Source organism: Hyperolius riggenbachi, chromosome 7 (assembly GCF_040937935.1).
Source record: "Hyperolius riggenbachi isolate aHypRig1 chromosome 7, aHypRig1.pri, whole genome shotgun sequence".
NCBI lineage: Eukaryota > Metazoa > Chordata > Amphibia > Anura > Hyperoliidae > Hyperolius > Hyperolius riggenbachi.
In genome coordinates, this window is record NC_090652.1 from 228,077,320 (window position 1) to 228,102,399 (window position 25,080).

At 43.8% G+C, this 25,080-nt stretch overlaps 1 protein-coding gene across 1 annotated transcript in view; it reads right to left on the reverse strand.

The window, feature by feature from the left end:
- UBE2F (ubiquitin conjugating enzyme E2 F (putative)) overlaps positions 1-25,080 on the reverse strand; it is a 335,459-nt gene that overhangs the window by 46,820 nt on the left and 263,559 nt on the right. The window contains exons 8-9 of the mRNA XM_068245372.1: positions 13,172-13,204; positions 9,935-9,997 (exon numbers count right to left, since the gene is read on the reverse strand). Of these exons, the coding sequence (XP_068101473.1) occupies positions 9,935-9,997; positions 13,172-13,204 (96 nt within the window). The remainder of the gene's footprint in view (positions 1-9,934; positions 9,998-13,171; positions 13,205-25,080) is intronic.

Below are 25,080 nucleotides of genomic sequence, written 5' to 3' on the forward strand. Positions count from 1 at the left end.
ACCCCAAGCATTTTGGGATGCTTGCTTTGATCAGATCACATCAACTACCCTCGACATTTAGGTCCAGAAATATATAAGTGTTGCTCTGTTCTGGAAATGCAGCCCAGCTCTCAACAAATATCAGAATAAGTTTGCTGGTTCAGTTTGTGCGGCCAACAGGTGCCTCATAGCAATATTCTGGAAAGGTCCCTTACTCCCACCATCGGCCTTATTAGACAAAATTTGGTGGCTACATCACATCACATCTCATCACTTTGTCCCGTTCCATTTCAAAATTAATATATATATTTTTTTAAATAACCTATCAACAGGGAAATAACACAAAAAATGCATAATAAAGGCACCGGAAGGTATGATGGTATAATTTTATGGTCACTATTTATGCCTGCACAGTAGCCATGCAGTACAGGAAACCTGCATCTATTTGCACACTTCTAAGGCAGCCAGAGAAAAGTGTGTATAGCTTAAAAGTTTATTTAATAACTAAACATGGACAATGAATTCACCGGCACTGCACAGCAGCTGTACGTTGCCACAATGCATACCGTGTAAATCAGCCCTAAAACAGCCTGAGGCTATATGCATGAGGCAATAGCAATGATTAAACATTCCAAAAATTTGAAACAGTAATATGCTGGCTATGACAAGTTCAAATACCCCCGGAATACTTACTCCATGTTGAGAATGTAGGCTTTAACCTTTTGCCTAGCGCTCCAAAAAGTCCAACCCTAAGCTAACTATAACCAAACCATTTCCCATTCTTTTTAATGGCTGTCCAGCGCTGCGTAATATGTTAGCGCTTTATAAATACAATAAATAAATAAATGGCCCTGCAGTGACAGGGATATTGAGGCTGCCATATTTACTTTGGCAGTCCTGAGCAGGCAGAATCACCTCACAGAGTGGATGTCTTCAGGCAACCAGGATTCCCGCGTATATTTATTTGCTCATCATATCCTGGTGATTTTAACTTGCTACAATAGTAGAACTTTGTATTGTCTACCTCCTTGTTTTTGAAGTTACTGTTGCATCTTTCCCATAGTTCATGTCTGCATCTTAATTTGCTGGTGATGTTGGCACTATACCCAGAAAGCGGATAATACACAGCATTTATTGGACTGCTGTGCACTGTCACCTTAGCCTTATCTGTACATAACATTTCTACAAAACCAATGTCTTATCAGTTAGTTCAAGAAAGTAATTTGCCCCTCATGGTCAGTACTAGTGTAAACCAAAAAGTGGCCATTCATTCTAATTAACTATTCACATCAGCAAAGGACTAAGACAAAAGTTAATCTGAGTTTACATAAAGCCTTATGTGAATTTTCTTTTTCTGGCGCAAGGAATGTATTAATACTCACAGTCGATCTCTGAAATGGGAAGAAGTTAAAATCTATGTCACACTTTTATTGCTGTTTATATCCTCATTATATTTCTCTGTCTTCCTGTTTCCAGTCACATCACAGTAAGTGGGGTATTTTCCATAACAGACTCCACGACAGCAGTAAATCGTAGGGATTTAAACATCCACTTGCTTCTTCTGAAAAGATACAGTTGAACGTACACTCTCCTAAAGGATTATTAGGAACACCATACTAATACTGTGTTCCCCCCCCCCCCCCCCCACCCTCCTTCAGAACTGCCTTAATTCTACGTGGCATTGATTCAAAAAAGGTGCTGAAAGCATTCTTTAGAAATGTTGGTCCATATTGATAGGATAGCATCTTGCAGTTGATGGAGATTTGTGGGATGCACATCCAGGGAACAAAGCTCTCGTTCCATCACATCCCAAAGAGGCTCTATTGGGTTGAGATCTGGTGACTGTGGGGGCCATTTTAGTACAGTGAACTCATTGTCATGTTCAAGAAACCAATTTGAAATGAATCAGGCTTTGTAACATGGTGCGTTATCCTGCTGGAAGTAGCCATCAGAGGATGGGTGCATGGCGGTCATGAAGGGACGGACATGGTCAGAAACAATGCTCAGGTAGCCCGTGGCATTTAAACAATGCCCAATTGGCACTAAGGGGCCTAAAGTGTGCCAAGAAAACATCCCCCACACCATTACACCACCACCACCAGCCTGCACAGTGGTAACAAGGCATGATGGATCCATGTTCTCATTCTGTTTACGCCAAATTCTGACTCTACCATTTGAAAGTCTTAACAGAAATCGAGACTCATCAGATCAGGCAAAATTTTTCCAGTCTTCAACTGTTCAATTTTGGTGAGCTTGTGCAAGTTGTAGCCTCTTTTTCCTATTAGTAGTGGAAATGAGTGGTACCGGTGGGGTCTTCTGCTGTTGTAGCCCATTCGCCTCAAGGTTGTGCGTGTTGTAGCTTCACAAATGCTTTGCTGCATACCTCGGTTGTAACGAGTGATTATTTCAGTAAACATTGCTCTTCTATCAGCTTGAATCAGTCGACCCATTCTCCTCTGACCTCTACCATCAACAAGGCATTTTCGCCCACAGGACTGTCACATACTGGATGTTTTTCCCTTTTCACACCATTTTTTGTAAACCCTAGAAATGGTTGTGCGTGAAAATCCCAGTAACTGAGCAGATTGTGAAATACTCAAATAACAACCATGCCACGCTCAAAATTGCTTAAATCACCTTTCTTTCCCATTCAGTTTGGAGTTCAGGAGATTGTCTTGACCAGGACCACACCCTTAAATGCATTGAAGCAACTGTGATGTGATTGGTTGATTAGATAATTGCATCAATGAGAAATTGAACAGGTGCTCCAACGAACAGGTGGCGCTTTGAGTCCGCCAGGAGAAAAGCGCGGTATAAATGTTCTTTGTTTGTTAACCACCTTAGCGGTATGGACGAGCTCAGCTCGTCCATTACCGCCAGAGGGTGCCGCTCAGGCCCTGCTGGGCCGATTTTGATCAAATAAAGTGCAGCACACGCAGCCGGCACTTTGCCAGCCACGTGTGCTGCCTGATCGCCGCCGCTCTGCGGCGATCCGCCGCGAGCAGCGGCGAAAGAGGGTCCCCCCCAGCCGCCTGAGCCCTGCGCAGCCGGAACAAATAGTTCCGGCCAGCGCTAAGGGCTGGATCGGAGGCGGCCGACGTCAGGACGTCGGCTGACGTCCATGACGTCACTCCGCTCGTCGCCATGGCGACGAAGTAAGCAAAACACGGAAGGCCGCTCATTGCGGCCTTCCGTGTTACTTTTGGCCGCCGGAGGCGATCAGAAGAACGCCTCCGGAGCGCCATCTAGTGGGCTTTCATGCAGCCAACTTTCAGTTGGCTGCATGAAATAGTTTTTTTTTTAATTTAAAAAAAACCCTCCCGCAGCCGCCCTGGCGATCTTAATAGAACGCCAGGGTGGTTAATAATCCTTTAGGTTAGTGTATGTACAACTAGTGGAACATTTTGTAACAGAGGCATCCAGAGAGCAGGGGTATGGAACCTATGGCTCGGGAGCCAGAAATGGCTCTTTTGATGGCTATATCTGGCTCACAGTTAGGAGTTGATTTACTTAGCTACACTGCTCAAGCAGCGCAGCTTAGTGTTGCAGTGCAAGTAAAATTTTCAAAGTAGGCACGCTGTACTGTAGTATGCTCTACTAAATTACTCACACTCCCCCAAAACTAACGGCCACTTGAATTGTCCCCACCCTGGACCCTGTCAGGTCCAGTGACTTTGTAGGACAAGACCCCGCACTTTGATTGGCCCAATAGGCTACCTGTCACTTGATAGACAGCCTATTGGGTCAAAGTGTGGGGATCCCGTCCTACAAAGTGAACCAACCCCCAAGTCAGCTATCTAATTGTACACGCTGCTAGTCAGTATTTCTCCTGTCTGGCTCTCAGGGAAATAGCTGATGTTGCTGAAACCCAAAAGAAGCTGCAGACGTGTCTGACACTTCCGCTGCCCGGAGAATCAACTGTATACACATCACCATTGGCAACAGGGACGTGAGCCCTCTGCTGCGCATGCACACTGCCCCAGTTTGAAATATATTGTATGGCTCTCAGGGAAATACATTTTAAAATATGTGGCATTTATGGCTCGCTCAGCCAAAAAGGTTCCTGACCCCTGATCCAGAGTGTTCAGGTTGCATCCAGAGTAATCAGATTGCTAGTTCGGCTAGGTTCACATTACCCCAGATGCACAACGGTACGTTCACAACATATCCTGAGCGGATACGCTGTGCCCCATCACAGTTTACGGCGAGATGATCAGACTTACCACTGTTGTGCATGGTGACAGAAGACACAAGAGAAAGGTGAGTAGATCCAAATGGAAAGGGGAAACAGCTTAAAAAGAACTACATTGTTCATTCTCATAGGCTTCTATGGATTCCATGAGCATCTGCAGTGCCTGTCAGGAACATGCGCACCGCTGCCACTCCACTCCACTCTGTTCTGAGCATTTTTTAATGAAGTGTGAATGTAGCCTCAGTCCTCCAGAACTCTGACTGCAGCATCAGGCACCACCACTCTAACAGCTACAACAGCAGTCCAGGGACTCATGCAGTGGGTCCACCATTGGACAGGACAAGGCTTAATAAACAAACAACGGCTTTCATGATAACGGCAGACTGAATACATATAGCAGTGCCACCTGTTGAATTAGGCACTAGGTGATGCCGATAGTTAATATATTGGTAATGTAATATTACCAATATTTTACTACAGACCTACCCAGTGTCCTGTTCTAACACTTACCCAACCTCCTAATATTAACCCCCTCCTAATGCCCAACACTAACCCCGCTCCTTATTCCTATCACTAACCACCTGGCGCTCAAAGTACTGAAGTACTAACCGTCCGGTAGCCAAAGCACTACTATTAGCTAATCGACTAGTCAAACTATGGTCTACCACTAAGCATTAGCCAAAGTACTATCAGATTGGCTAGTAGCGGGTGCCCGATTCACCACACTATAATCACTACTAACATTGGTGTCTATTAGATGACTGCCGAAGCCGGGGCCCAAATAAACTGCTTTGGGGCAGACCACTAAAAGTCAAACTGTGTGGTCTCATTTTTACAACTGCAACTTTATGTTGACCTTATAAAGGGCTTGGCTAGGGCATTAAAATAGAACAGGTCAGCTAGTGACAATTTTATTCTAATATTTGCCTGGATATTTTCCTGGATTCCTGCGCTGCTCAGTTACCTGTATTTGTTATAGAATAACATACAAAGAACTAAGAGACAATAAGTCTGAACCCTGCATCACAACCTTGATACTGTGAGAAGCACTCCGACCTTGTGCCATAATCACAGACAAGAAGCAACATACAGAGATTAGCACTGTCACACCACACAGACCTGAGAATAGGCATAGGCACCAGGACTTATTGCTTTTGATTATACAATATACCTCTTTCAAATGCCTCAGTATGAAAGCTCATGTCAAGCCAAGGCCAGACGGGAGAATATACACAGACACATTAGACAAACAGAATGGGCATGATGACATTTGTATAATAACACCACCTTGTAGTGTCTTTCATAAATTTCTGTATCACACTCTAATATACGTCTCGGAACATTCTTATGCACGAACATAGATTTAAATAGATTTTACGCAGTGCTGTGAACAATGAATGCTCTAAACTTCTTACTATTAAAAGATACTTTGGAACTATCTGCTAAATTGTCTAAATACAATCAAAAATTAATTTGGAATGCTGGACAATGGTGGATAAGATTTTCTTGCTTGTCTGTATGGTGTTTTGGCAGGTTTCCTGTTATTTCCTGCCTGAGTTACAGTGTCAAAGGAAGGGGAAGTCAAGCAAATGGATACAGACAGGAGTAAAACGTTTTTTTGTTTGTTTGTTTTAAAGTAGTTTGGGACAAGGTTAGAACAGCTGTTTATTTTGTGGTTATAACTCTGTTAAAGCACACCTAAACTGAGTGAGATATGGAGGCTGCCATATTTATTACCTTTTAGACAATACCAGTTGCCCGGCAGTCCTGCTGATCTTTTGGCTGCAGTAGCGTGTGAATCATATACCTGAAAAAAGCATATGACTTACACAGTCAGACTTCAGTCAAAAGCATCTGATCTGCATGCTTGTTCAGTGCCTATGGCTATATGTATTATTGGCAGAGGCAGGGGCGTACCTACAAATCCCCGGGCCCCCCTGAAAAAAAAAAATTCGCCCCCCCCCCACTCAGGGGCAGGAGGGGTCGCAGCATAAGAGGAGAGTGTGGCAGATCGGTGGGGAGGGGGGAAATTCCCCCCTCCCTCACCTCGGGCTCTCCTCTCAGCCCCCCCCCCCCCTCCTGCAGTCATTGGTGGCAGCGGGCAGCAGCAGCGGTGGCGGCAGGATGATACATTTCCTCCTTCTCGCTGGAGGACTTCTGTTCTCAAAGAGCCTCTTGCAACTTCCTGTGTAAACAGGAAGTTGCTCTTTGAGAACGGAAGTCCTCCAGCGAGAAGGAGGTAATGCATCATCCTGCCGCCACCGCCGCTGCCACCAATGATTGCAGGAGGGGGAGCGCTAAAAAGGAGAGCCCGAGGTGAGGGAGGGGGGGGGGGATTCCCCCCCCTCCCCACCGATCTGCCACACTCTCCTCTTATGCTGCGACTCCTCCTGCCCCCCAAAAGTCCCTGAGCGGGCCCCCCCCCCCCCCCCCGCGACGGCAGGGGTCGCATCCCCTATTGGTACGCCAGTGGGCAGAGGATCAACAGGACAGCCAGGTGATTTGCATTGTTTAAAAAGAAGTAAACATGGCAGAATCCAAATCCATATCCCTCCCATTAAAGGAATCCTATAAGAAAATGTTTGTAATTTTCTGTGCTGGTGACAAATTACAAACAGGAGGTCATGGAAAACCTCCCCAAAAGGAATATAAAGCATGACATGCAATCAAAAACTGACAGAAGGTTTTGGGTAAAGTTACTATAAAAATAAAAACATGTCAATGACAGGTTTAGACATCATTTTTATTCTATAGTTTAAAAACAATCCTGGTTGCCACGCTCACCTATTTTGAGTTACACATTTGCAAGAAGCGGTTAACCAATAAAGTCATACTCGCTCTGGGTTAGTGATGTGCTGCTTACTAAGGGCCCGTTCACACTGGTGATTGCAAAACACTAGCGATTATTTCTAGCATTTTGTGGCAGCGATTGTTTTACGGTAAATGCATATACTTTGCATTGAACATTTTCCTGATTTTTAAGCGACCGCGATTTGCGGTTTTTAACATTGCAAACGCTTAACAATAGCTATAAAGCGATGCATGCACTACGTTTGCGTTTACTGCGAATAGCCATTGATCGTGGCAGTGAGTTCACTGCCATATACTTTACACTAGTGCTTTTAAAAGCGCTAGCCATAACCGGCGATTCACCCATGTGAATGGGCCCTAAGAGTTTGTTCACACTACAATGGGCGGTATTCTATTCTTGCCATAATGAAACTGTGGTTTACTGCATGGTTTGCAGCCACTTCGGTACAGATTTGTAGCAATTATCAGATGAATAGCAACACATTTGCTGTCAGAAAAAAACACAAAACAAAAAACATTTCGGTGCTGCCCGGCCCATAGAAAATCATTGTCGACTTAATATCATCTGTTTTTATCTGCTGTCCGTCTAATCAAAGAGGCTGGGCAGTGGAGCTAGTGTAAACCGAATGTTAAGGAATAACTAAAGGGGTCTGAAAGGTGAATGAAATTCATGGCACCAGGACCTTTTAAAAAAAATGCCCCTAACCAGAATAGTAGTGTGCCAATATCCTGTGCTGTTCTACCCATCAAAGCTCAGCCATTGAAGCAGCTCCCCACCTATCTTCTCTCTCTCTCTCAAGGAAGATGGGAAGGGAGCTGGTTCACTGACTGGACATGGATGGAAGCGACAGTATTCAACTTCTGGGTTGAAGCCAACCTTAACTTAAAGGGCACCTGAAGTGAGAGGGATATGGAGGCTGCCATACTTATTTCCTTTTGAAGCAATACCAGTTGCCTGGCTATCCTGCAGATCCTCTGCCTCTAATACTTTTAGCCACAGACCCTAGGCAGAAAAAGGAGGGCAGCCAGCCAGCTAGCATTGTTTACAGTGAACCCGAGGCGAGAGTTATATATTTTTATTTCATTTTAGGCAATAGCACTTGCCTGGCTGTCCTGCTGATCCTCTGCCTCTAATACTTTCAGCCATAGACTCTGAACAAGCATTTACAGATCAGAGGTTTCTGACATAACTGTCAAATCTGACGAGATTAGCTGCATGCTTGTTTCTGGCGTTATTCAGACACTACTGCAGCCAATTAGACCCAAAGCGCTGCCAGGCAACTGGTATCATCTAAAACGAAATAACTATGGCAGCCTCTATATTCTCCTCACTTCAGTCCTTTAAGCCAAACCATACATTAGTAGATGGCCTCCAGATCGAACTTTGATCAGAGAACTGTGACACTCACTGGACACAGATTTCCAATAGATTTCAGTACAGGGAGTTATGAAAGCTGTAATTTGGTGTCAGAGAACCGACAATTGCAGAATCTGCTTGCAATTACATAGAATAACAGAGTATTGGTTTTAAGCCTGGCCAAACTGAAAGCCATAAAGTCCCATTTCCATGACTGTAGATTAGCTTTACATTTTGACCCAAAATTCTTCCAAGTGTATTTCCAAGAAGTACTAATTTTTGACTTGTTACTGGGAATTGTAATTTTTTTTCCCAGTTTTTCACACAATATTTAAATGACAGTGAAAGGTGAGGTCCCGTTTGATAAGTTGAAGTAGTGAGAGTTTCATTGGTGTTTAGCACTAGTTTCAGCTGTAATGAGCACAGTTGTGCCTTTAGGAGGCATTGCGGCCAGTGTCAGTTGGTCTAAGAACGCTGCCATTCTTTTTCTCATTTCAGAATACTACCATTACCACATAATGTGTATCGTATTATTGGTCTGCCATAGCAATTATGTATGTAGTATTCAAAGCATCAGTACCATTGCCAAAGGATGGCTATAAAGTGACCTATCAATTTGATTTTCATAACAATGGGATATCTTGTAGAGATGCATGTGGGGACAGAAACTTGCCCCTTCCTTATTCATTTTGCATCCATGTCATCCCCAGGGATGTATGTGAGGTGATCCAAAACGAACGGAGCCAGGCCGGGATTGTGTGGCCTCACTGTGATGCACTACACACATCCAAAAAGAATGGGCCAGGCCAAGATTGTGTGGCCTCACTGTGCTGCACTACATATATCCCAAAAGAACGGGCCAGGCCGGGATTGTGTGGCCTCACTGTGCTGCACTACACACATCCAAAAAGAATGGGCCAGGCCAAGATTGTGTGGCCTCACTGTGCTGCACTACACATATCCAAAAAGAACGGGCCAGGCCAAGATTGTGTGGCCTCACTGTGCTGCACTACACATATCCAAAAAGAACGGGCCAGGCCAAGATTGTGTGGCATCACTGTGCTGCACTACACATATCCCAAAAAAAAACGGGCCAGGCCAAGATTGTGTGGCATCACTGTGCTGCACTACATACATCCAAATACAATGGGCCAGGCCAAGATTGTGTGGCCTTATTGTGCTGCACTATACACATCCAAAAAGAACGGGCCAGGCCAAGATTGTGTGGCCTCACTTTGCTGCACTACACACATCGAAAAAGAATGGGGCCAGGCCCAGATTGTGTGGCCTCACTGTGCTGCACTACACAAATCCAAAAAGAACGGGGCCAGGCCAAGATTGTGTGGCCTCACTGCTGTGCAATACACACAGCAAGCAAATTATGGTTATGTAGCAAGCACGATATTGCTGTCTCACATCCACTGAGAATTCAAAGAAAAAAAAAAAGTAATCAAAGTTTATAAAGGAAAACTACGTGTGGACCAGATCATGGACATCAGGCAAATCATTCATGTATATCAAAACAAAGTAAAAACAATTTCTGGATTATTTCAAAAGACGAGGTGAAAAAACAAAACATGCTGCTGGTCCCTTACCTTATCTCGCAAATGATGTTCTGCTGCTTCAATGTTCAAAGGATCATCAAAATTTAATAGATCCTGCAGTAGCAAAAGAAAATATTAACAAAAGTATTCCACATGTAAGAGGATTATACATTACCATACCACAAATGTAAATGTCCAATTTATGCAAACTGTACAGGCAATAAATCTGTTTTGCATTAGAATATTTTCTTCTGCAGAGGTTACAAAAAAATGTATATTATTTCAGCTATCCCAAAATAACAAGATGCTACACAATGGAACAATTTCACTACATATTGACTCAATATAATGGTGTCCTTTGGGTGCTTCAAAGAAATGACACTTATCTTGAAAAACTCAAGCCATTATCTGGATGCTGGGTAGGCAAATTTTTATGTGCAAGCATCATTTCAGCTACAGCCATTCAGAGAATCATCGCCTAAAATTGGCCAACTGATAGCAATTTAGACTGATAGGTAAATTACCGCTACACATCAGTAGACAGGCAGCACCGAGGACCGAGAACAATGTAGGAGATCCGCACAATGCCTGAAGTTTTACCATTTATTAATGGACATATCCCATCATGACATCAAGACATACAGCTAACATGTTTTGGACTTAACTGGTCCTTAATCATAGAGTGGCAAAAAGTGAGTTGGTCCGACCCCACACATACATGGGCGGAGAGGGGAAAAAAGGCCGTAATGCAACCAACAGTAGGGCAATTAACCCAAAACTAGTTGCCACGTCCTATACATATACAAAAGCATGTTATATGTATGTATAGCTAACACAAATTACAGACGCACATACAACAAAAGAACTACGACCTGTAGCTAAGAGTGTGCAGAGCAGTAATCTAAGCAAAAGGTGGCTACTTTGAAGAACCTAGAATATGACATATTTTTAGTTGTTTTACACTTTTTGGCTATGTACTATACTTCCACATGTGTTAATTCATAGTTTGGATGCCTTCAGTGTGAATCTACAATGTTCATAGTCATGAAAAAAAAGAAAACTCGTTGAATGAGGTGGTGTGTCCAAAGTGTGTGTGTGTGTGTGTGTGTGTGTGTGTGTGTGTGTGTGTGTGTGTGTGTGTGTGTGTGTGTGTGTGTGTGTGTGTGTGTGTGTGTGTGTGTGTGTGTGTGTGTGTGTCTATATATATCTATATATCTATATATATACATACATGTATATATACATATATATCTATATCTATATATATATACATATATATATATATATATATATACATACATATATATATATATCATGCTTTTGTACATGTACAGGGCGTGGCAACTAGTTTTGGGTTAATTGCCCTGCTGTTGGTTGCTTTAGAGCATACATGTCAAACTCCGGCCCGTGGGCCAAATCTGGCCCTCACAGCCATTAAATTTGGCCTCCAAGCGGTTTCCCCACTTTGCATTATGTTTGGCCTACTGATGACTACCAGGGAAGCTGTATTGGAGATGAAGCCCTAGAACACCAGGGAAGACATATGGGGGAGTTAGGGGGAAAGCACTTAACACTAGGGAATTGTATAGGGGATAGTGGGGGTCACTAGGCACCAGGGAACTGTATAGGGGACAGTGGGGGTCAGACACCAGGGCACTGTATAGGGGAGAGAGGACCACTAGACACCAGGGAACTGTATAGGAGAGGGAGGGAGGACCACTAGACACCAGGGAACTGTATAGGAGAGGGAGGAAGACCACTAGACACCAGGGAACTGTATAGGAGAGGGAGGGAGGACCACTAGACACCAGGGAACTGTATAGGAGAGGGAGGAAGACCACTAGACACCAGGGAACTGTATAGGAGAGGGAGGACCACTAGACACAAGGGAACTTTATAAGGGAGGAAGATGGCCAGTAGAGACATTGAGGTTGGCCCGCGACTGGGCCCCATTGTTCAGTTTCGGCCCACTTTCTTTTTCAGTTTGACACCCCTACATTAGAGCCTTTTTTTCTCCTCTCCGCCCATGTATGGGTGGGGTCTGACCAACCCACTTTTTGCCACTCTCTTTTTAAGCACAGATCTTTGGTTTTTGCAAAATAGCTATGATTTAGGACCAGTTCGGTCCGAAACATGTTAGCTGTATGTGATTTGGTCTCGTTACCTCTGTGTTTCTGATCTCCTGCACTTTCTCTTCTCCTTCGTGATCTTTGATTGAAAAAGACAAGTCCCTGGAGTTCAGAAGAAAATTAACTAAAAAAGGACTTTTAGCAGACAACTATTTAGTTACCAGTAAATTCATGTCTATTTCTGGAGAGATGGGGGCATGATAAGGGAAATCTCTAATAGAGAGAATAGTTCGGAAAGCACTATGGTAGTTAGCAGGGGTGTAACAATAGCCCCTGTTGTGTGTGAAGCAGGGGCTATGGGGGCCAGCTCCTTCTCCCACCCACCTTGTAGACTAAGATTATCCCGTGCCCCCTTGCAGATGGCCTAGCCCATCTTTAGCCCCAAAAGTGGCCGCTCTCCTGACAGAGTATTAACGCTGTGCTATGTGCATGTATGTCGCCAGGAGCGTCTTGGACAGGCACAGTATGAGAAAATGTCTACTGCGCCAGCGCAGGATGCTCCCAGCGATGGGATTGTGCACGAAGATGTGCAGGCGCAGTGGACAGTGGCTGCAGAAAGTGAAACACGGCGGAGGATTGTATGGTAGCGGCGTGGGCACAGGGTGGCTGTAGGGGGCTGGCAAAAGCCCCAGGTAAGTGAAACTTTTTTTTGTCAGTCTTCAGGTCCGCTTTAAGAACATGCAGCTACTATGTAAACTATTTAGAATATTGCCAGTCCCTAATATACGATCAGGGCTGTGGAGTCGGGGTTGGAGTCGAGGAGTCAGAGCAATTTTGGGTACCCGGAGTCGGAGATTTCACAAACTGAGGAGTCGGATGATTATGTTCAAAATCCACAGCACTGGTAAGTATTAGAATAAGGAGTCGGAGCCATTTTGGGTACCCAGAGTCGGAGTTGGTGGTTTCATAAACTGAGGAGTCAGAGTCGGAAGATACAGCCCTGTATACAATAAGTAAATTTGGGCTAATGTTCCTTTAAGTCACTGAGTCAGCTCTTCCTCCCTGTAAAGCTGCTACAATAACTTCCCTTCAAACCCATATATTCTATCAGTGGATGCATTAGGACATGCATGAGCATAATTCTGTCTCTGCCATTCATTATCAACACATAAATCAGAAGAACCAGACAGTTATATCATCAGATTATATCTGAACTTACTGTAAACAAAGAGTTCAATCCCCATACAACATCCTGTAAGTACATAAAGGAGAGAAAAATTAGCCAACGAAGAGATGTCAACATCAGATTGTTAAGTCATTTATTTGGTTGTAACATAGTTTGCTTATCAGGAGCAAGGCCTCAGGACAGAGGAATGGGTCTGAAACAGCAGCGAGGAACATTGTGTGCTGGCAACTCATAGGGTTCTGAGAGAAACCGGATTTAAATAGAATATAAATTAAAGCCTAAATACAAAGACTTGAGGGGATAAGAGATTATTATCACCTTTTACAGCCATAACGCAGACAGGATATTGCTTATGATCACAAGGGCACCTTATAGTGACAGGACAGTAATAACACACAGGAATTCATACAGACGGAAAGAAGCTTCAGCCACCTCTGAGAATACACAAGCATGTGGTCAGCACAGTGGTTAAGTAGATAGTATTCTTGTTTTGTAACGCTGGAGTTTCATATTTAAATCCCAGCCAGGACTCTACCTGTGTGTAGAGTCCGTGTTTGTATGTTCCATCCTTTGCATGGACTTCCTCCCTCAACTGAAAAACGTATTGGTAGCTAAATGGCTTTCTCACTACACTGGCCCCAGGCTTTTATATGAACTTGACAATGTAAACTCTGGGACAGTGATATGTATTTTTTTTAACTATTATTTAGTACAGTGGGATGCGAAAGGGGTTGGATCTTTCAACACGACAACGACTCTAAACACTGCTCAAAGTTCTGGAATGGCCATCTCAGTCCCCAGACCTGAATATAATTGAAAATCTGTGGTGTGAGTTAAAGAGAGCGGTTTATGCTCGGAAGCCATCAGACCTGAATGAACTAGAGATGTTTTGTAAAGAGAAATGGTCTAAAATACCTTCAACCAGAATCCAGACTCTCATTGGAACCTACAGGAAGCGTTCAGAGGCTTTAATTTTTGCAAAAGGAGGATCTACTAAATATTAATATAATTTCTTTTTTGTGGTGTCCAAATTTAGGCACCTGCCTAATTTTGTTTAGAGAATTATTGCACACTTTCTGTAAATCCAATAAACTTCATTTCACTTCTCAAATATGACTGTGTGTGTCTCCTATATATCCTATGTAACTGACATTTTTTATCGTAACCACCAACGATATATATATATACACACACACACACAGTGTGTGTGTGTGTGTGTGTGTGTGTGTGTGTGTGTGTGTGTGTGTGTGTGTGTGTGTGTGTGTGTGTGTGTGTGTGTGTGTGTGTGTGTGTGTGTGTGTGTGTGTGTATATATGTGTGTATATATATGTGTGTATATATATATATATATAGTCTTGTCACTAACTGTCCCTCAGGGGGGCTCACAATCTAATCCCTACCATAGTCATAAATCACCCATAATCTAGGACCAATGTTAAAGGAAATAATTAACTTATCTGTAAGATTTTGGATTGTGGGCGGAGACCAATGCAGACACGGTGAGAACATACAAACTCTATGCAGATAGCATTCTGGCTGGGATTCGATGCGGGAACCTAGCGCTGCCATTTTGAATATCCTCAGTATAGAGCTGTGGAAAATGGGTCTGCATTGGGTAAATGCGTCATCATCCTCAATCTTCACTCACTGGAGAAAAACCTAAGGATTCCTGAACTGAAAATGCTATTTTTTCTTCCTGGTTCCTGAGCCAATGACAGAGGCAGATTAGAATTTGTAGCTGCTGTGCTTCATCAGTGGACTGTTACCATGGGTGCAGGCAAGCATGATCTGACACCTCCTGCATGTCTAGAAAACCTTAACTTGCTGCAGACTGCAATGGGATTGTACGTTTCATTAAAATTAAATTACAAAATGGCCAGTGTGTTAATGATGTATGTCATATTGATTTAACTGAATGAAAAGGAAAGTAACAAAAAACTGTGGTGATGTCAGACATCCATCACATGAATGACTAGCCGACAGCCATAATCACTGTTAACATTTTCATGCCCTGCTAATCAGTTTTTAGTGAAATAAACAAGTGCAAAAGGTCACAAGGGGAAATGAGCGGTATTGATAAAATTAATCACAATGATTATATGTTAGTGGCAGAACCTGTTATGTGATAGAGGCATCAATCATTCATGTCAGCAGGGACCTCCTCAGTATACAATGAGGGACTATCAGTGTTCTATCACCATCCTACTTTATACCAAAAGACATCTAGTGAGCCAGTCATAGCAAAATATATCGGTTTTGAAGCTGAGCTGTGAATGGGAAATCTTGAACATCACTGTTGTTTGCACCCCATTTTTATTGGGCATATAGGCATAATTTTTTCTAGGACAAGTACAGTGGAACAAAGTGAATCTGTGATCATGCAGGGAAATAAACAACCAAAAATGGAACAGGATAAAGGGCACAGAAGCTATTATGAAAAAAGAGCGCGGCGGTGTGTATTATAAAAGCCACAATTTGTGTCAAAGAAGGGAAATTTGGGCACATGGCATCCGCATGCCCAGGCGACTTTTTTTATATGTACGGATAAAAACAAAACAAAAAAACAACACACCCACAAGAAAGAAAATATAAAAAAAAACAAAAACCACCAACATATTTAAACAGACCGTGACTATAAAAAATAAAAACCCTGACAGTATGCTGCATGCTTCCAGAGAAGCGCACCTTTAACCTTCTTGGCAGTATGGACGGGCTCAGCTCGTCCATGACCGCTAGAGGGCGCCGCTCAGGCCCTGCTGGGCCAATTTAAAAAATGTTTTCTTTAAAACGCGCAGCTAGCACTTTGCTAGCTGCGTGTGGGGGCCGCCATCTACTACTCATCTCGTAAGGACCCCCTCCTGAGAGCCCTGCGCAGCCTGGCCAATCAGTGCCAGGCAGTGCTGCGGGGTGGATTGGGACTCCCGATGACATCATCACGATCGTTGCCATGAGGACGGGGGAAGCCCTCCAAGAAAATCCCATTCAGTAAGGGATTTCCGGATGGGCTAATGCGCCGGAAGCGATCGGAAAGGTGAGTAAGACGCCGCCGGAAGGGGGGAATCAAAAAATACTGCTGCGCCGCCACCCTGGCGATCTTAATAGAACGCCAGGGTGGTTAAGCACATATGAACACCCATATTATGCCTGGGTACTGCAACCCCCTCCCAGCTACAGGTTGTCAAATGTTGGCAGGTGGGCAGAGCCAGCTGAATCAGATAATTCTGTAGCAGCATGGAGAAGACTGGGTGCTGTGCCACGATGATAAGATAATGGTGACTAGTGAGTATCCATTTTTTTTAAGGTAATCGATGAATTGAATCGCTAAGCTTTGAAAAAATTAGTGTCTTAGGGGCGGTCCACATTGGGCGTCTGCCGACGGCTTGTTTTGCCGATGTCAAACACTTTGCTTTAGAAAAGCATATGCCATGGTTTCCCGCAGCTGACATCAAAAGCTACCTGCAGTGTCTCAGAAAATGTGATGCTTCATGGCACTTACACCATTGACAGCAATCTACAGTAAATGCAATGAGGTAAACACTCCCATTCATCTCAATGTGGGACGCAATGGATCCTGGTGGTAAACAACATGCATGAACCCCAGAAGCCATTGGTCTGAATCGGCCCTAACAGAAAACTAAGGAATTGTGAACACCTAGTTTTTCTTCAAACTTATTTTGCAGCCGATCTGTGGTGAGTTATCTGAAAAATATATATTTTTTCCTCGGCATCATTATCCTTTCAGAGATAAAGAAAAGGAGACAGAATCAAAGCATATAGCTGTTGCTGTCTTTTATTTCAACAAAGACGATTCTTTTGTTACAGCAGAATATAAATATCATGCAGTCATTCTTTCCCAGTGATTACAGGCTTGTCTCCAGGATCCTCTAACATGGTGACAACTTAAAAATATTAGTGAGTTGTTTACTGCAATAGAAGGTCAGCTTCAATTCAGGACATCTATGATGACAAAGAAGCCATCAAAGAACAGCATTTCAGAAAGAAAAACTAACAGATAAAACATACCAACTGATAGCAAATGTAAAAATGACCCCAGTCTTTCTCCAAGTTAAGTTATGACTAGGAGAATGGATGTCTATAAGCCTTAAGTTAGAGCCAATATTAATTCTTCTGCTAACTTGCAGCAAAAAGAGATTCCGCTTTAGACACAATCTCCTTGCAAACTCAACATCCTCTGTTGAAATTAACACTAACTTTGCAGAACATACAGTCAAAATTAAGAACATTTTGGAAACCTGTGTTTGTCTCAGTGGCGCACGGAGGGGGTTGTTCTGGGTGTCTAGAACACCCCCTGCACCGAGACCGGAAGTGGGGCTGCCGCATGGCCCGGCCGGCTGGGGAGAGAAGACAGAAGAAAATGATGGAGGCGCCAGCCGCGCTAATAAGGGATGCGGGAGCCGGCTTTATTCCTCGCTCCCTCCCTCCCTCTGAATGCCCCTCGCCTGCGGTGAATGTGTGCCCGACTCCCCCATGAGTGTGTGCGCAGCGGAGCGGTAGGTCCTCTTACCGCAGATCAGGCGCACCAGCAACTGGAGTCTCATGCTTCCTGTGACGTCATGGTAAACAGGAAGCATGAGACTCCAGTTGCTGGTGCGCCTGATCTGCGGTAAGAGGACGTACCGCTCCGCTGCGCACACACTCATGGGGGAGCCGGGCACACATTCACCGCAGGCGAGGGGCATTCAGAGGGAGGGAGGGAGGGAGCGAGGAATAAAGCCGGTTCCCGCATCCCTTATTAGCGCGGCTGGCGCCTCCATCATTTTCTTCTGTCTTTTCTCCCCCGGGCAATCTTCTCCCCACACAGGGGGCGGGCACCTTCCTTCACCTATCTTATACTGGGGGGCATATACCTATCTAATCTATCCTGGGGGGCATATACCTATCTAACCTATACTGGGGGGCATATACCCATCTAATCTATACTGGGGGGCATATACCTATCTAACCTATACTGGGGGGCATATACCTATCTAATCTATACTGGGGGGCATATACCTATCTAATCTATACTGGGGGGCATATACCTATCTAACCTATATTGGGGGGCATATACCTATCTAACCTATACTGGGGGGCATATACCTATCTAACCTATACTGGGGGGCATATACCTATCTAACCTATACTGGGGGGCATATACCTATCTAACCTATACTGGGGGGCATATACCTATCTAATCTATACTGGGGGGCATATACCTATCTAATCTATACTGGGGGGCATATACCTATCTAACCTATACTGGGGGGCATATACCTATCTAATCTATACTGGGGGGCATATACCTATCTAACCTATACTGGGGGGCATATACCTATCTAACCTATACTGGGGGGCATATACCTATCTAACCTATACTGGGGGGCATATACCTATCTAACCTATACTGGGGGGCATATACCTATCTAACCTATACTGGGGGGCATATACCTATCTAACCTATACTGGGGGGCATAGCCCTATCTAACCTATACTGGGGGGCATATACCTATCTAACCTATACTGGGGGCATATACCTATCTAACCTATACTGGGGGGCATATACCTATCTAATTTATACTGGGGGGCATATACCTATCTAACCTATACTGGGGGCAACTATATGGGCTACCTATACTGGGGGGGGGGACCTATAGCTGGCTACCTATACTGCGGGCACCTATACCTGTCTCCACGTTGGGGGCGCATTTTACGCCCTCACCCTGGGTGCAATTTAGCCTAGAAACTGCTAGTATTTGGCTCCACCCACACCATATTTTGGCCACGCCCACACGCCACTTTCAGGAACCCCCCCCCTTGGAAATCCTGGATTTGCCCCTGTGTCTGTTGAATCATTTGGTTTGGTTAATATTCCATAAAAAACAGACATTTCTCAATAACTGCTGCAGCTAGAAAGAACATCATCCTTTATGATATAATGCTTGAGTCCTGTCTCTGCTTTAATCTCCTCTCCATTTATTCCAGAGAAAACGGTACATTAGTTTAGAATTAACTCTAGGTCTCACTCCACCTTTCCTTACTTAAAACACTTTCTTGGTACATCTATTTCCATCTTCATATATTACTTCGACTTCTTAGCAAATGGCCATACCACTTAAATTGTGTTTGCTTGCCTTATTCTTGTACAAGCACCACACGGTCTTGGCTCCAAACCCCATTGTAACAATTGGGGAATTATTTCCGTGGTCAGCGCACAAGATGTGCGCTGACACTGCTGAAATCCTCCACAAGCGTTTAAAACAACAGAACCCACCTTTGGTGCAATGCACCTGTAGAGAGAAATTCCCACCGGCAGATGGAGCTGTGGAGTGCAGAGGAATAACCCCTCTGCACTGCCCCAGATGCCAGGTGGGAATTGTACAAGGTGAAGCAATGCAGGGCAAGATAGCCCTTAGAGAGAGAGAGTGAGCACAGAGACAGAATGTATGTGTGTCCACCAATCTAGTCGCCACCTGGCGACGATGAACACACAACAGCGAAAACCAAGTGGGAATGCAATCGCAAGAATGGCGATTGCTAATAGCGACACCAGACTGAGTAAGACAGAGCAAAGGAACAGACAGGACTAACTACACGTGGTCACCACACGTTAAGCGCAATAGCAACAAATCGCGTGCACGGCAGCCACACGAGAAGCGCAATAGCGACAAAGCGTACCAACCCTGACTAACCAAAGAAACACGAAAACAAAAGAGAACGCGAACTATTGCTAAACAGTTACCTCACCGAGACGACAGCAAGCGTTCGTTCCAGACAGACAGACAGAAGGAGTAACCAGTGGCAACCGCTACACTCCTAAGGCAGAATACAGAAGGAACCACCCTCTACTGCTAGGGCGGTTGCGATCCAGACAGACAGACAGACAGACAGACAGACAGAGCAACCGCTGCTCTGGCTACACTCCTAAGGCAGAATACAGAAGGAACCACCGCCTCTACCGCTAGGGCAAATGCGATCCAAACAGACAGACAGATGGACAGAACTAGGCAATACAGATAATATTAGCAAACCATTTGCAAAGGGCTGTGACTCAAGGTAAGTCTAGCAGGATCAAACCTTTATGACCAGCAGGGAATTCTGGGAGGAAATGGTATTTATACTGCAAGCCATCAAAGGAAGCAGCTAAGCAATTTGCATGACACGTGGATGCAAATTCCTCACCAGAACAGCAACTCTGCAACTTGCAGAGTGAAGACAGGTCTCTTTTCCAGGGACCTGCATCACTCAGACCTAAAAAATGGTCAAAAATCTGTCTGCCTGTGCAGACAGCAGAGCAGATCATTACACCCATCTCACCTAGATTTTTAAAAGGCTCTTCTAAGATACAGCATTTCCATAGCCTGAATCCTCCAGTACTGTTTAAGGACACCTGAAGTGAGAGGGATATAGAGGCTGCCATATTTATTTCCTTTTTAAACATATACATTGCATTGCTGTCCTGTTGACTCTCTTCCTCCAATACTTTTAGCCATAGACCCTGAACAAGCACGCAGATCTAATGTTTGACTAAAGTTTGACTGGTTTTGCCACGTGTGTGTTTCAGATGTGCAATTCAGACACTACATATGCATGAATGATCAGGCAACTGGTATTGTTTAAAAGGAAATAAACATGGAAACCACCATATCCCTCTCAGTTCAGGTACCCATTAAAGTTTAAGACACTGAGATATAAGTCACACTTGATCCTCTGTTAATGACATTATGCAGTCTTCCAGCAGATGCTAATAATTTATTTTGGTACCAGTTCTGCTTTTTACAACGATAAATGAGCCTAGATTAATGCTTTTAATTTGTTCCAGGTCTGTACCATCGAGCGTGAGGTTAATGCCCAGTATATTTTCTACTAATAACCAGGGCTTTACTCTTACACTAGTGCTGATGGTTACAATGAATACATTACACGGGGAGCATCTATCATATCTTGATCTGTCTTCTATTTTTAGCTTCTCCCTACTACAATCTTTTGGTTAATTTCCTCTTTAAAATTAGTCCTGATCAGTAACTAATGTTAAAATGATATCAATATTATAATGCTTGATACAATTCACTAAAACACAGGCTCTGTACACGTTAGTAGCATAACAACATTACCAGTGATGACAAATCAAATGATTCCTCCCAAGTTCACGCCTTAGTCCAAAAATTGCAGGTGGCAGCTGCTTGCAATTGGCAGCATGTTGACTCAGATTTGTCCAAACTGTATTAATAAAGTGCAACCACTGAGATGAAAGCACTTTACAAGGCAGAATGTGTACTTAGCGTTCAAATACCCAAGTAATGAAAAACCTGATAGGAAGCATACACCACATGGAGAACAAATGTATCCTGCTATATACATCGTGAGATCAACAGGATAGAAAGCTACAGAAAATTAATCTGCTTAGGATTCTGTTGTACACTTTCCTAAAATATCCCTATAGTCTGAAAGCACATCACAATAACATTCTCTTGCTTATGGTCTATTTATAAAAGAGTGAATGTTAGAATCCCGCACCCTAGATATCCCATGAATCATTGCAGTAAATTTAGTATAGCTGTAGTCAGACAAGAAACCAGTAAGATGTATGTAGAATTTTGTTTTAAATATATTATTTAATTCCTTGTTTGAATAACGTTTCGATTGCTGTACTGTTCTCCTAGGAAACTTTCTTTGTGGGTTAATTGTTCTCACCTGATGAGCGCACAATCTGCATACAGGCTTTTAATATGGTCCAGCAGATTACTAAATTTTGTTTATGCTTCACGCATATTGCCTATGTAAACATATGCTTGATTTACTGTTATAAACTTACAAAACGTTAGTACACTTGGGGCTGGTTTACACTTTAAATCAGTTGTAGGTTTGCTTAAACCACCTTACGACCGCCTAACGCTGATTGGCAGTCGCAAGGTGGCTCCCCCAGGACTGCCTAACGCCGATTGGCGTCAAGTCCTGGAGGAGTGTATTGCTTGGGATTGCGCGCCCGGATACTTGCGCATCCCGACTTGAGTAACGAAACGGAACTACGTAAACAGTCTGCCGGTGGCGATCGTTGCTGACAGACTGTTAGATGGGGAAACCGTCGTTTATTTACATTGTACAGCACTGCGATCTCCTTCAGCGCTGTAGTGAGACAGCTCTGTCACTGAGCTGTCCCCTTGAGTGGCTCAAGACAAAAGATTGGTGAATGTAGCACACCTTACCCGAGGAGTGGGTGCATAGCTTGTAGGTGCTAAGCCAAAGCACCAGTTTACATAAACAGCCAAATGTAAGTACAGGCTAGCACACCAGTTTCAAGTTGCAATAGTCCTGTTTTATCACTACATCAGCACATACACGTGACAATTGTTTCGAGGCCGACAGCGGGTCCCCTTTTTCAGACAGTGCAGACAAACGAGTGGCTCAAAAGATGATCATCTCTCATAGGCTGATGCCTATGAGAGCCAATCACACTGAAAAAGAATTAAACAATTTTATTTTTTAAAAAAAGAAAGATTTAGGTTAATAATAATAATAAAAAAAAGAACAAAAAAATATTTCCGCAGCAATCAAATGCCACCAACACAAAGCTCTGTTGGTGGCAAGAAAAATTCATTTGTGTGATAAGTTGTAAGGCCCTGCAGCGCGCTGTTAAAGCTGCAGTGGCCCGATTTGTAAAAAAAAAAAAAAAACCTTGGTCACTAGGGGGGTGTAAGCCTGTGGTGCTAAACTGGTTAAATAAAAGCAGATGCAAGAGGAGTTACATTCACCAAATGAGCATAAAAGTTTCAGACACCCCCATGGTCGCCACCTAATCTCAAGCGCCACTTTCATTACAAAACTTGTCCCACTGAGGGCCTGAGCACACTTGCGTGCTTCTGTGCAAAGCGTAGCAATCTGTAACATTGTTGTGCTGATGAAAAATGCACTGAAGTTCACAAATGTGCTCAGGCTCTAACTTTGCTGATTTGTTCTTCCAGAAGTTTGCCTTCAACCTCTCCTCATATCTAAAGGACACATCAGACCTAATAAGGAAAACGCCGTATGTAGAACAGAACAACACATTTATGTGGCCTTGTTTAGATGTAACTACAATATACATTAACATTTCCCATGACTTGGGGGTGAAAGTGGTACAATGCTCTTTTAACAAATATCCATTAATGTCACCTAAACAAAACAGCTGCTCCTGGATTGTATATTGTATTTTCAAACACATCTAGTTTGAGATTATAGACCAGTTCTATCTGCTATGCTAAAGAATGCCAATGGGAATTATGAATGCATTGAGTTTTTTTTCAATTTTTGTTGATTTATTTGAAGAGAAATACATTCTCCACATTAACCATTTAGGGCTAAACCTTATTTCATCTCGATCTCAGGTACATTAATGGCATCATTTGCATTTCATGGTGATTGATTTCACTACTAGCTTTAACCACCTGAGCGGTCTGGACGAGCTCAGCTCGTCCAACACCGCCGGAGGCTGCCGCTCAGGCCCTGCTGGGCCGATTTGAATGAAATAAAAAGCAGCACACGCAGCCGGCACTTTGCCAGCCGCGTGTGCTGCCTGATCGCCGCTACAGCGCGGCGATCCGCCGAGTGCAGCGGCGAAAGAGGGTCCCCCCAGCCGCCCGAGCCCAGCGTAGCCGGAACAAACAGTTCCGGCCAGCGCTAAGGGCTGGATCGGAGGCGGCTGACGTCAGGACGTCGGCTGACGTCCATGACGTCACTCCGCTCGTAGCCATGGCGACGAGGTAAGCGAAACACGGAAGGCCGCTCATTGCGGCCTTCCGTGTTACTTCTGGCCGCCGGAGGCGATCGGAAGAACGCCTCCGGAGCGCCCTCTAGTGGGCTTTCATGCAGCCAACTTTCAGTTGGCTGCATGGAATAGTTTTTTTTTTATTTAAAAAAAACCCTCCCGCAGCCGTCCTGGCGATTTAATCAGAACGCCAGGGTGGTTAAAAAAAAAAAAAAAACAACATTATTTAATTTGAATGAGATGGGGCTCTTCTTTACCGACTCTTCTTTTTAACTCATCTATTTGAGATGGAATTTCTGGTCTTCACACTCTCAGGGAAGCACCACACATAGAGTAGGGATGGTCAATGAGATGATGCATGTTTATGCAAATTTTTAATGTACATATCTACAGCTTAGAAACGGACTAACCGAATGAAGAAGAGATGGAATGGCCGGGTGGAAAACCATGCAGGGGATGATTGACCGCTGTTTCGGTAAAAAGTGCTTCATTAGGATATCCTTCTCTAATAGCTCGGCCTTGTATGTCCAAAGTGCTCACATTAATCACCCACCTAATATGACCAGACACCAGCACATAGCCTACCACTGGCATTGCACATGTATGGGTTTTAATGAACATTAAATTAAAGTTTTAGAATTTTAAGGATGCACTACCCTAAATCTTTCTTTATGTGAGATGAAACAAAGTAGTTATTGGTATGTCAAATTTCACATCCCAGGATTACTGTGATAAGGTGCTGTGATGCAGACTTCTTCTGTACCGAAAACTTCCCCTCTGCCACATCACGACTTAACCTCCCAGAACATTTGCTCAAACCTATCTGCACCCACAGGAACTAAGGGTCTAGTAACTCACAGTAGTCTAAGCAGACTTGTTTTTTTTTAATCTCATCACAACTCTGTACCTTTCAGCCTGCACTACAGACAGACTCTCTGCTGGAAGGTATGCAGCAGCACAATAAGTAAACTAAAATGCTTGCCGGCTGCTATGAGTGACTAGGCCCCTGGTATTTGTGTGTATGATGGGTATAAATAAGTATCAAGTGCCTTAAGTAAATACCAGGAATATATAAGGAAAGTGTACATCATCAGTATACTTATGCTTAAAAAGGTACTTTAATCCAGGATTGAGCTATATCCAAATCCATAGCCACATCCCCTTTCCCACAAGGGATCTTTACTTTTTCTCAAATAGATCA